The sequence below is a fragment of the Hoplias malabaricus genome, chromosome 2, assembly GCF_029633855.1.
Source record: "Hoplias malabaricus isolate fHopMal1 chromosome 2, fHopMal1.hap1, whole genome shotgun sequence".
In the NCBI taxonomy this organism is placed as follows: Eukaryota; Metazoa; Chordata; class Actinopteri; order Characiformes; family Erythrinidae; genus Hoplias; species Hoplias malabaricus.
This window is the reverse complement of record NC_089801.1, coordinates 1,748,430-1,761,723: the sequence shown is the minus strand read 5'-3', so window position 1 is coordinate 1,761,723 and position 13,294 is coordinate 1,748,430. Positions and strand designations below refer to the sequence as shown.

The 13,294-nt window shown below is 43.2% G+C and overlaps 2 protein-coding genes across 2 annotated transcripts in view; one reads left to right on the top strand and one right to left on the bottom strand.

Annotated features, from left to right (window-relative positions):
- Positions 1 to 240: 240 nt before the first annotated feature.
- dctpp1 (dCTP pyrophosphatase 1) lies at positions 241 to 2,838 on the bottom strand. The gene is made up of 2 exons (XM_066660637.1): positions 2,672 to 2,838; positions 241 to 1,906 (listed from the first exon to the last, which is right to left on the bottom strand). Exon 2 carries the CDS (start codon positions 1,887 to 1,889, stop codon positions 1,428 to 1,430), a length of 462 nt encoding a protein of 153 aa, XP_066516734.1. The 5' UTR covers positions 1,890 to 1,906; positions 2,672 to 2,838; the 3' UTR covers positions 241 to 1,427.
- Positions 2,839 to 2,995: 157 nt separating this feature from the next.
- Positions 2,996 to 13,294, top strand: part of gatb (glutamyl-tRNA(Gln) amidotransferase, subunit B) — a 17,305-nt gene continuing 7,006 nt past the window's right edge. Inside the window, exons 1-6 of the mRNA XM_066660678.1 lie at positions 2,996 to 3,156; positions 4,366 to 4,519; positions 6,145 to 6,258; positions 11,736 to 11,934; positions 12,084 to 12,206; positions 12,866 to 12,979. Coding sequence (XP_066516775.1) covers positions 2,996 to 3,156; positions 4,366 to 4,519; positions 6,145 to 6,258; positions 11,736 to 11,934; positions 12,084 to 12,206; positions 12,866 to 12,979 — 865 coding nt within the window. The remainder of the gene's footprint in view (positions 3,157 to 4,365; positions 4,520 to 6,144; positions 6,259 to 11,735; positions 11,935 to 12,083; positions 12,207 to 12,865; positions 12,980 to 13,294) is intronic.

The following is a 13,294-nucleotide window of genomic DNA, read 5'->3' as shown; positions in this document are numbered from 1 at the left end:
TGTTCCTCTTTTTGTGGTGAACTGATGAACCCTGTAAAATACAGCCATGTCACAGACTGCTCACACCCACAGTCATCTCACAGAAATATTAGTTGGTTTGTATTTAACGCCATATCTTCCCATAGGGCCACATCCACTGCAAGAAAGGGAGCAAAATGTAGTTTACTAATAGTTTTATTTTAGACATCATGAGGCTGCCATCATTTTTAGTTTGTCGTGTGTTGCTTAAAGGTTTTCACAGAAATATAAAAGTCCTATCAAAGCATGAACCTGAATGTGTAAAGAAACTCATGCAGACAGTTAGTGCACTGTAAAGAACCACACGTTTATTGGTAGAGAATGTTACATTTGGTGTCCAATGTTGAAAGACCAACCAGGGTAAACTGAACTTTTTGGAGGAAATGAAAGGCGAGGTTAATAAAATAATAAGATTTAACCATTGTTTCGGTTCTATTTAAAACAGAGCATGTAACAGCCTTTTAAACTGGATCAGTTCAACGTGTTTCAGCTCGTTATATTCAGTTTGAACATTTAAAATCCGAGCTTAGGGCTGTGTTTTTCTACAAACACAGTCAGTTATTTACAAGAAAGGACAACACCAACAGCGTAGAGGAAATGGTTCGATACAGAACCCTGAACACTTAAATGTTTCATGTTCTTTGCATCATGAACGTGTTCTTCACATTCATGAAGATGGCTCTATACAGCACCTTTTAGAAATGGGTTCTATAAGGCACCAAAAATGGTTCCTCTATTGTAACAAGCTTAACATCGTAGCAAAAGGGGAACCATTATTTTGGTGCCGTATAGAACCCTTTTCTAAAAGGTGCTATATAGAGTCATTTAAAGCGGTCTCCATCAATTCTTCATGATGCAAAGAACGTCAATCCTGTGTGAAATGGACAGATGCTGAAGCACAAGGACTTGCACTAATTAACGGTGTGGAAAACCAAATTAAACATAGAACTTCAAAGTTAAATGTGGGTAAACGAAAGTGAGAGTGTTGGAGATTGAGTTATCATGGTCAAAGGGCTTTAAAGCTCCATCCAAAATAAAGTATATATATAAAACTCAAAGAATTTAACATTCAGCAGCTGCTCCGAGGGAGCCATGGAGCTCTTACTGAGGGAGTGAGTAAAACGACTGTAGAAAGGCACTCGGGATCCATTTAAAATAAAATGACTAAGGGTTTGGGAGTAAATTTGATGACTGACAAGTCTTGGGTGTCCAGCTTAGACCAATCAGTAAAGTCCCCTGTAAAATAAATGGCAGTGGATGAATGAAAGGGGTCCACTCTAAATGCAATGTGACTAAAAGTAAGAATTTAAAGCATGTTAACGGCAATGGTTTCTTTTTTTCCACAGAGCAGCTTTGAGAGAACTGTGGAGACTCTGCAGATTTGTGGCCCCAGATGAGCTCGGCTACTCTCAGTCTGTGTACTCTGTGTATTTTTTTGCAGATCCGTGCACTTTGCTGGCAGGATATTTTCTGCGGTTCAGCTCCATCTTCTGCAGCACGGCCTGGGGCAGGTCAACACGGCATTTCTCGGCCAGTTCCACGAGGTAAATGCAGACATCACTGAGCTCCTGAGCCACTTTCTCTCGATCAGAGTCGCTCCAGTCCGGCAGACCCTCTGACACTTCCCCTCGCCACTGGAAGAGTTCTGCGAGTTCTCCCACCTCTCCGACCAGCGCCAGCAGCAGGTTCCGTGGCTGATGAAACCGGTTCCAGTCGCGCTCCACCGTAAACTCTGCCTGGAGAGAACGTATCCGCTCTAAACTCGGCTCAGCGCTGAAACAGAACTCTGATCCTTTATCTTCATGGGGTTTAGGACTTGTCGAGGAGTGGTCTTTTCCGTTAGTCATACAACCATTCTGTTTCGCCGCCATAGTGATAGTCACTGACACTGAAGACAAGAAGAATCAGGCGTTAACCACAGCTTAACATACAAGAGCAGGGAGGAGTAAGTGATACAGTATGATTATAAACTGCTATCCCAGTAAACATTTAGCCGTTGATTCAACGTTGAAATGACGTAATGACTGCCGTCCAATCAACGTTCTCTTAAGGTTGAAAATGAAAGTTGAAAAGACGTCCAAACACAGACATTGAAAAGACGACTATTAGACGTATTTTGGACGTCCATTGACGTTTAAAATATGTCCTTGACGGACAGACTACTTTTAGACCTATTTTGAACGTTCAGGGACGTTCCTTGTTTACTGGGTGACGATTTAAGAAAATGCCCAATCATTTTTATGAACTTACTACTTTATTTAAATCAAATGTTGCAAACTAGGTTTTACATCCTTAGGTTAATCAGGAAATAGTCCGTTTAAAAAAGGCTGGCATTTATTTGATACAACAGAAAACATTAAAAAAAACAGACTTTTATCACCGACACCCCGTCACAGCCATAATGAGTTAAAACAAACCTGAGTTAAAGACATTAGCCAGCAGACGGGAAATGCACACGTGGCTTGCTAACGCTGCATCTTTGTTATTATGATAAGGTTAAAACAAATAAATTCAAAATAAACAATTTCAGCACTTGATTCATATTTGCTTGATCCGTCATTACAAAGCGACTGAGTGAATGCCTTAAATAGAAAAACGACACGCTATCGCAACTGTGCCCCGATTATTAAAAACGTTTTAAAAACAAACTTACAGCAAGAGTCGGAGCTCGCGCGTGCAGTCTCCCGCCACAACAGAACTGCGTCACAGAGAACAAAGAACCGCGGCGAATCTGCAGTGATATTTTACGCCTTGTTTTATTTAAAAAAACCAGCGACGATCAAACACGCCGCTTCAGAGCTCGCGCGTAAAATCTCCCGCCATGTGCGACTGCAAATGACGAAACAGCGCGTCACAATAAGAAGTGACAGGACGGCACAGTGGCATTATGGGAAATGTGGTTTCCTCGGTTTTAATCGTATGCTTGCTTAATGCTTAAAGACTACATTTCCCATACTGCACTGCTTTGTAAACAGCAATGGCTGCGTCCTCTGCGGGAAATATCACGTTAATGCAGGATTTCTATAAAGTTGTGAGATTTAAACGCATATTTAGTGTTAATCGGTGCAATGGCTCGATTAAGAGAATTCACACGTCCAAATCAGTGTGCCAACTCCAACAGAAAACACAGAATAAAAGGTAAGAAACAGCTTTAATGATCCACTAAACCTCAGAGAGGGTCAAAATGGCACGAGAAAGACTAGAAACAAAAGCGGTCTAATTTTAAAACTGTACGAATGGCGCTGAAATCAGTAAAGAACATTTATATGACATATATTTTTGTGTGATTGTTAATATATAGAAGATCAGATTAATTAACTAATTTTAATCTGTAATTTTAATTGATTAATTAATTTTACACTGTACACCTATCCACCATGACATTAGAGCCAACTCCAGCAGTACACCACTACGTCAGTGTCACTGCAGTGCTCTGAGACCCCAAATAAAACTGCTCTGTTGTGGTCCTTTGGGGGTCCTGACCATTAAAGAACAGGATGACAGAGAAAAAGATGCACAGGAGAGAATGCAGCCTGTGACTGTAGAACTACAAAGTGCTCCTGTATGATCAGTGGAGCTGAGCGAATGGAGTAGAGACTGTAGAAACAAAGGGGTGGCTTTATGTTACGGCTGATCTGTGAATACTGCACATTTACATGAAATTACTTGGGTAAATATAGCCTGCCTCACCCATCTTTACTCCTTAGATTAAGCATTATCTTGAATTATGACAATAAAAATGATGTTTGATTTGTGTATGTCATATTATTCCACTGTAAAATATTCTGTTAAAAATGACAAATTAATTCTTATGCTGCAGTTAATTTAGGAATAATTCTTACATAAAGAGGTAAGTAATATAACATTTTGTAATATAGATTCTATATTTCATGTGCTGGAGAAAACTCACAAAACAAACCCTTATAATTAGATACATTTAAATATTTGACAGTACGTGCTGTTACTGACCAAAGCGTGATTAATGAAGATCTTCATTCTTATTTTAGATGTCAGTTTGTGAGGGGTCTTGTTTCTTAAACCGTAATTCTAAAAACATCTATCTGTGATTTGTCTCCCTTTTATTTAATCAATCACTGATTTATTTGAAATATTCATGTGTTAAAGTGATGTCTTACACAACAAGACTAATTTTATCTTACATATTTTTTTGTGAATATGTCCCTAGGATCACTGAATAAACACCTAAAACTCGAGGTTTAGAAGATATTTCCTAGACAAACAAACCCTCTACCACCTTCACAGGGCTTTACATGTAACTTTACACAACTTTAAATGTGGAAATTAATTATTAATAATGAACTGTTTTGTTTGTTTAATAAAAAACAGCGTTTCTGCAGAGCTGCGCGGGGTTGTGGGGCTGGAGGTTCACGCACAGATTCGTGCAGACTCCAAAATATTCTCAAGTGCACGTGTGGCCTTCTGCAGCCCGCCAAACTCATCTGTGGCTTTTCTAGACGCTTCATTACCAGGAACTTTACCGGTGGGTTCTACTGATCTACAACGTACAGGATGTGTTTCAGTGACTTTCAGTGACCTGCCTTGCTTCCCATCACCTACAAAAGCAGTTATGTAGATAGACTGGATGTTAACATGAACTTAACTGAAAACTGATTATTAAGCCTTTAGTCCAATCTCCTTTTAACGTTACACATGTGTGCATTATACTCCTTCATTCATTCATTATCTGTAACTGCCTATCCAGTTCAGGGTCGCTGTGTGTCCAGAGCCTACCTGGAATCATTGGGCGCAAGGCGGGACACAGAGAGAGCACACCACACTCCTCACAGACAGTCACCCGGAGGAAACCCACGCAGACACAGGGAGAACACACCACACTCCTCACAGACAGTCACCCGGAGGAAACCCACGCAGACACAGGGAGAACACACCACACTCCTCACAGACAGTCACCTGGAGGAAACCCATGCAGACACAGAGAGAACACACCACACTCCTCACAGACAGTCACCCGGAGGAAACCCACGCAGACACAGAGAGAACACACCACACTCCTCACAGACAGTCACCCGGAGGAAACCCACGCAGACACAGAGAGAACACACCACACTCCTCACAGACAGTCACCCGAAGGAAACCCACGCAGACACAGGGAGAACACACCACACTCCTCACAGACAGTCACCCGGAGGAAACCCACGCAGACACAGAGAGAACACACCACACTCCTCACAGACAGTCACCCAGAGGAAACCCACGCAGACACAGGGAGAACACACCACACTCCTCACAGACAGTTGTGAGTTGGTGTATTGGTGTGTCCTCCCACAGTCCAAAAACACACGTTGGTAGGTCGAAAAGTGTCCGTAGGTGTGAGTGTGTGAGTGAATGTGTGAGTGTGTGTTGCCCTGTGAAGGACTGACGCCCCCTCCAGGGTGTATTCCCACCTTGCGCCCAATGATTCTAGGTAGGCTTTACAGATAATGAATGAATGAATGAATGAACTGTGTTTGAAAGGATAAACGATAGAATTTCACATAATTGTCACTTCTTATCTTCCCTTATGTTTTAATGTAATGAGTTTTGTAAATAATATAAGTAAATAATGGGCGGCACAGTGGCGCAGCAGGTAGAGTCGCAGTCACACAGCTCCCGGGGCCTGGAGGTTGTGGGTTCGATTCCCGCTCCGGGTGACTGTCTGTGAGGAGTGTGGTGTGTTCTCCCCGTGTCCGCGTGGGTTTCCTTCGGGTGCTCCGGTTTCCTCCCACAGTCCAAAAACACAAGTTGCAGGTGGATTGGCGACTCAAAAGTGTCCGTAGGTGTGAGTGTGTGAGTGAATGTGTGTGTGTCTGTGTTGCCCTGTGAAGGACTGGCGCCCCCTCCAGGGTGTATTCCCGCCTTGCGCCCGATGATTCCAGGTAGGCTCTGGACCCTAAATTGGATAAGCGGTTACAGATAATGGATGGATGGATAAGTAAATAATTGTGGAATTATACTGAAATTATAACACTGGAATGTATACAAAATGACAGGAAAGGCTGTAGGTTTGATAAACCTTTCACACTGAAAGAGAGTTGAATTAAATTCTTGTCTGATATTAGATATTAATAAAATGTTACAGTGGTGATGAAGTGTTTGTTTTCTCAGGTACTGAACAGAAGGTGTGTTGAAGCTGCGATTATAACTGGTCTGGCTTTAAACTGCACCATAAATAAGAAGTCCCTTTTCGACAGGAAGCACTATTTTTACGCAGACATGCCTGTGAGTTATTCAAGTCTCTCATTTATAATGTTATTATACATTTTATACCCTTACACGCAGCTAAAGTTTCTTTCATAGTCTTGTGTAACTGGAGTTTAAAACTCATGTAAATGAGCCATCTTTGACATAGAGGACGCTTCACTGCATTATTTCCATCAGCCACTAACACAACAGCATTGCAGCTCAGTGTGATACTGAGGCTGACACTTCATCAAACGACTTTGCCAGGTGTGTTTTACGTTTATGCCCTTCACGTAACAGGGCTGCGTAAAGGTACTGAGCACAAACTGTTGTACAACAAGAATAATGTGATTTCTACATTTCCTGCTGGTAGCTCATGATGGCATTCATCTTTGCTGCGTGTCCAGGAGAAAAAGGAATGTAAAGATTTCACGCTGGTCTCGTTTCTCAGAGAGGCAGTGAGGATACAAAGCGGAGAGATCCACTGCTGTGCTGGCGACTTTGTATAAAAAAGTGAAAATGAGTGTAAAAACGCTGTTGCAATGAGTGTGTGTCTAAAATAAAAAAAAAAAATCTGAGTTTTTGCCCAATCCTCCAGTGCCAACAGGCCCTTGACTGATTGGTTTTCATCCCAGCAGTGGTTTGGAATCAGAACTGCATTCCTGAACCGTGTCCACGGGGCTGAAGAACACAGTAATTAGCCGTGTGGATTAGCAGCTCGAGCGCTGAGCCGTGTTATTAGAGCTGGTAGAAAAAGTTCTGCTTCAGTTCCGACACAAAACCCTCAGCAAAGCTGCAGCTGGCATCACTGTCAGAATTAAGGACCAAAAAAAATAATTTTTTACACAGTTTCCCTTCGTAGACCAAACAGAGTCAATCAGCCAAGTCATGTTCAGTGTCTGAAGTTTGCGACTTTACATTTGTACTGGATCTACAAGGTTAATGTAGCTAACAAATGATGAAAGCATTCAAATTAATTAATTAATATCATGCGAAATGCATGTCCAGATCATCACATGTCCCAAACCTGTTTAGTTCTCAAGGAGAAAATTGATTTGCCACATTCCATTCAATAGTTCCTGGGGATGAATGAGGTTTTAAATCTATTACAGTGTGTTTTTGAAGTCTGTAGCGAGAGCACGATAGAAGAAGATTAAACTTCGAATAAAGAGGGTGATCTTATGATGTAATAATTATTTCAGCATTTTTGTTTTGTTTCAACGGTGGCGCAGCAGGTAGTGTTGCAGTCACACAGCTCCGGGGACCTGGAGGTTGTGGGTTCGATTCCCGCTCCGGGTGACTGTCTGTGAGGAGTGTGGTGTGTTCTCCCTGTGTCTGTGTGGGTTTCCTCCGGGTGATTGTCTATGAGGAGTGTGGTGTGTTCTCCCTGTGTCTGCGTGGGTTTCCTCCGGGTGATTGTCTATGAGGAGTGTGGTGTGTTCTCCCTGTGTCTGCGTGGGTTTCCTCCGGGTGACTGTTTGTGAGGAGTGTGGTGTGTTCTCCCCGTGTCCGCGTGGGTTTCCTCCGGGAGTTGGTGTGTTCTCCCTGTGTCTGTGTGGGTTTCCTCCGGGTGACTGTCTGTGAGGAGTGTGGTGTGTTCTCCCTGTGTCTGTGTGGGTTTCCTCCGGGTGATTGTCTATGAGGAGTGTGGTGTGTTCTCCCTGTGTCCGCGTGGGTTTCCTCCGGGTGATTGTCTATGAGGAGTGTGGTGTGTTCTCCCTGTGTCTGTGTGGGTTTCCTCCGGGTGACTGTCTGTGAGGAGTTGGTGTGTTCTCCCTGTGTCCGCGTGGGTTTCCTCCGGGTGCTCCGGTTTCCTCCCACAGTCCAAAAACACACGTTGGTAGGTGGATTGGCGACTCAAAAGTGTCCGTAGGTGTGAGTGTGTGAGTGAATGTGTGTGTGTGTGTGTGTGTTGCCCTGTGAAGGACTGACGCCCCCTCCAGGGTGTATTCCCACCTTGCGCCCAATGATTCCAGGTAGGCTCTGGACCGACCGCAACCCTGAATTGGATAAGCGCTTACAGATAATGAATGAATGTTTTGTTTCAGTTGTGTTTCAGAAATAGATGTAATAAAGGCACTTGTTGGCATCCCATAAACTGAATGCTAGCTTTAGCTGGGAAAATTCTTAACGCTCAGGTTTCCAAGCCGTCTAATAAATAAAAAATGTAAAAAACGACTTGATAAGAATATTACTTTCCTTAAAAAAGCAACTGTTTAAGACCTTAGTTATGTTTTGATCAAAACACAACTTCCTAATAGTTGGTGTAGCAAGATACTTGTTGCTATTTACTCTTTCTGCTGTCGTCTCATTAACTGTTGTAGAATGGCTGTCCTTATTCTGTCGCCAGAAATCAATCACCATCTTGAGATTTATCAATATTAAGGTTAAAGAATGAATCCTCTCACGGCGGCATGAACTCATCGGCTATTGGGCCATGACTGTCTTTGTTACCGTTAAGAAGACTAACTTTGAGTGAGTCGTATGAATAATTCGAAATATACCTGTCCTCATATAGACTCAGATGGTCATTCGTATATAAAATAAACAGAAGGGGAGATAAAACACAACCTTGTGGAGAGCCAGTAACAGAGACGTGTTTGTCAAAATAAAATCAATAATCCACCCTACCAAGCTGAAGTCTAGTGAGTAATTATTCACTAAACCTTCTACCAATATGTGGCTGGATGATGAGAAATTAATAAATAGTTTTCTGGCATCATCTGTTGCACTGTAAATGTAGAGGCCAAAAACAGGTCATATGTTTAAGAATTTGATGAACATAGGAACTTTCAGAGTGGGATATAGCTATTAATCCATTGCCAGCTTGCTTTCTTCCCATAGTTTAACCTGGGGACATCATTTCCCCATGGAATTGACTCACACGTGAAGCCCCACGCACAGCAGACTGTTTTACATTCATTCATTCATTATCTGTAACCCTTATCCAGTTCAGGGTCGCGGTGGATCCAGAGCCTACCTGGAATAATTGGGCGCAAGGCGGGAATACACCCTTGAGGGGGCGCCAATCCTTCACAGGGCAACACGCACACATTCACTCACACCTACGGACACTTTTGAGTCACCAATCCAGAGCACCCGGAGGAAACCCATGCGGACACAGGGAGAACACTCCACACTCCTCACAGACAGTCACCCGGAGGAAACCCATGCGGACACAGGGAGAACACTCCACACTCCTCACAGACAGTCACCCGGAGGAAACCCATGCGGACACAGGGAGAACACTCCACACTCCTCACAGACAGTCACCCGGAGGAAACCCATGCGGACACAGGGAGAACACTCCACACTCCTCACAGACAGTCACCCGGAGGAAACCCATGCGGACACAGGGAGAACACTCCACACTCCTCACAGACAGTCACCCGGAGGAAACCCATGCGGACACAGGGAGAACACTCCACACTCCTCACAGACAGTCACCCGGAGGAAACCCACACAGACACAGGGAGAACACACCACACTCCTCACAGACAGTCACCCGGAGGAAACCCATGCGGACACAGGGAGAACACACCACACTTCTCACAGACAGTCACCTGGAGGAAACCCATGCGGACACAGGGAGAACACACCACACTCCTCACAGACAGTCACCCACACAGTTCGATTCACACCAGGAGTGTGAATCGAACCCACAACCTCCAGGTCCCTGGAGCTGTGTGACACTACCTGCTGCACCACCGTGCCGCTTGTGTCCATTCCAGTATCTGAATAATTATAATTAAAGTTAATGGGCAGGTTATTTGTTTGTTTGTCCTTTAACTCCATTTATGCTGTGCCTTTCTCAAAAAGTTCACTGGAATATAAAAGGTTAATCTGTAAGATATTGAAGGATTAAGTTGATGAGGAGCGCCTAAAACCTTATGCAGAAATGTAGCTTAAAATATAACATTAATATTCAAAATTATGCCAAACAAACAATGGTAAAACTGTAATTTGATTTCTAAGCCCAGCTGTCAGTCCTGGTGTAAATTGAATTCAGTATAATTTATGTATGAATTTGAATGTATTTGATAGCAAATGTAGATGGACTTAATTATAATAGTACAAAAGTAAGCATGCTGAAAACCTCTCATAATTACTATAACACAGCCGTTACTATGGCAACTCTTTCCACAAAAAGAAGGAGGAAATGGCTGATCATTAATCATAGTTATTGACACGCCGACACAAAACTAAAAACAACTGCACAGTACCATCTGTGTTCCCCCAATCAATTTATTTATTACAAGAACTTAAAAAATAAAAAAAACACCTCAACTGAGAGCTAGAGAAATTGGATTTATAAAAGGAGCCATGGATGAAAGAAAACAATAATACCCAGAATCCCTCAGGATGCTCTCTATCAGTTTTAAAGGAGAAAATCATTTGCGGTTTGTGTATATGGGACCAGGCCAAACCATTCAGTAATAATAAATATCTGTACTGCAGCCAAATAAGGCAAAAATTATACACACTGCCAGAATCCTGCACAGAACAAAGCATACAGTTTACACTCCACATGAAACGTCATTTAGAACAACCCCCTGGGTTCTGGATATTTCACTCTTTGGCTGATATTAATCCATTTGGGTTTCAGCTGCAAATCATCACTGCTAGAAAAGAAAAACAGTAGATCTCCAATTTTTTAAACTTTTATCTTAATTGTAAAACAGCTGCTCTGGTTTCCTCCCGCCGTCCAAAAACACACGTTGGTAGGTGTATTGATGACTCAAAAGTGAGTTTGTGAGTGTGTGTGTCGTCCTGTGAAGGACTGGCGCCCCCTCCAGGGTGTATTCCTGCCTTGCGCCCAATGATTCCAGGTAGGCTGGACCCACCGCGACCCTGAACTGGATAAGGGTTACAGATGGATGGATGGATGGAATGGACACAGGTGTGGGAGCGTTGTGTAAGTGTGTGTTTGTGCTGGTACAAGTGGCACAGACACAGCAGTACTGCTGGAGTTTTTAAACACCGTGTCCAATCACTGTCCACTTCGTTAGACACTCCTACCTTGTTGATCCACTTTATTGAAAACTCAGGGACACTAGCTCACCTGTTTCTTCCTTGTGTTATCACTCAGTCTGTTATCAATAATCAGAGGACACAGTCGGCTGGATGTTTTTGGTCGGTGGACTATTCTCAGTCCAGAAGTGACATTGAGGGGTTTAAAAACTCCAGCAGCACTGCTGTGTCTGATCCACTCACACCAGCACAACACACACTAACACACCACCACCACGTCAGTGTCACTGCATCACTGAGTATGATCCACCACCCAAAAAAACTTTGCACTTTACACTGAAGAACAGGGTGAAAGGGGGCTTAAAGAGTATGCAGAACAACACCTAGATTACAGTCAACAACTGTATTACTACAAAGGCACAGATATGTTCAGTGGAGCTGATGAGTAAACACACAGGTCATGTTTTGGCTGATTGGTGTGTGTATGCCTCCTTTTAATTGTATAAAATATACATGTGTGTGTGTGTGTGTGTTTGCCCTCTCAGGCTGGTTATCAAATCACTCAGCAGAGATTGCCCATTGCTGTGAATGGCTCACTCACCTACAGTTATTTAGGAGGGAGGAAGAGGAGCCAGATGTTGAGCAGATGTGTAAGGTTGAGACAGATCCAGCTGGAGCAGGACAGTGGGAAGAGTCTTCACGATGACCTGCAAAGACAGACTCTTGTTGACCTGAACAGGGCAGGTACAGAGCAAACTGCTTTATTGTACTATTGTTGTTGTTGTAATGGTCAGCTTTTGCCAAATCAGTGATTGAAATGCTTAGAAATAATGTCAGTATCACTCAAGAATGAAAACAAATTCACTCTTGGTCTCCCTTTACCTGTGCTGCAGGTGTGGGTCTGATGGAGTTGGTGATGGAGGCTGATATGAGCAGTGGTGATGAAGCTGCTGCTGCAGTAAGAGAACTGCAGCTGATCCTTCAGACGCTAGGAACCTGCGATGGAAACATGTCCGGTTAGTTATGCTCCATGTAATACACGCTAATACACTGTAATACTCACAAGTTAAAACCACATGACGCACCACATGACCCACACATTTCACATACTATTTGGTGGTGGACCATCCATTCAGCAGTTTTAAGTAGTCTATTAATATTATGGTAGTGTAATCCAAGATGGTGGACCTACAAGGGTTTATTTAACTTGGAGTATTCCTTCAAAGAACTGACAGTAGATACTGACTTATTAGATCCAGATGTGTAACAGCAGCTGTGTGTGAATTGCAGCTGTGATATTCGTTTGTTCACAAATGGATCATGTCAGGGTCTTTAAGAGAAAAAAATGATTGGTTTCTCCTTTGTCTCGTCTCAGCGTGTCAGGGGCCAAGAGAACAGTGTTTCCTCTTTAATGAAAAACACCAGTGTTCCAGTTTAATCTAAAGGCCCCGGAGCAGAACTCTGCAAATTGTTTATTTGGCTCCGAACGCAGCAGTGAGAGCTTTTCATCGAGACACTGCATTATTCACCTGCTTCATGCAAATCAAACCATTCACATTCAAATTTATGCACAGAGGCGCACACAGTTTTACAGAATACTGGATGCCTGAAAAAAAATCATTGATTTCAGCTTTATTTACAATCTCTCTCTCTCTCTCTCTCTCTCTCTCTCTAGAGGGTCAGCTGAGAGTTGATGCAAATGTTTCTGTGCATCGAGTCGGAGAGCCGCTGGGAGTGAGGACAGAGGTGAAGAATATTAACAGTGCTCGACATGTAGCTCGAGCCATAGGTGAGATTTGATCGCATTCAGTCACATAAACATGAATGAGATCAGATTCTGATGTTGGATGATTATCGCTGGATCTCAAACACCGACACCATTCATTATCCAGCACTTATCCAGTTCAGGGTCGTCATGAGTCCGGAGCCTACCCGCAATCACTGGGTGCAATGTGGGAACACACCCTGGAGGGGGCGCCGGTCCTTCACAGGGTGACATTCACTCACACATAGGGACACTTTTAGCCAATCCACCTACCAGCGTGTGTTTTTAGACTGTGGGAGGAAACCAGAGCACTCGGAGGAAACCCACGCAGATACAGAG

What these genes read in the sequence shown, in the direction of transcription:
- dctpp1 (XM_066660637.1), bottom strand. Translation starts at nt 1,889, where the DNA reads ATGGCGGCGAAACAGAATGGTTGTATGACTAACGGAAAAGACCACTCC.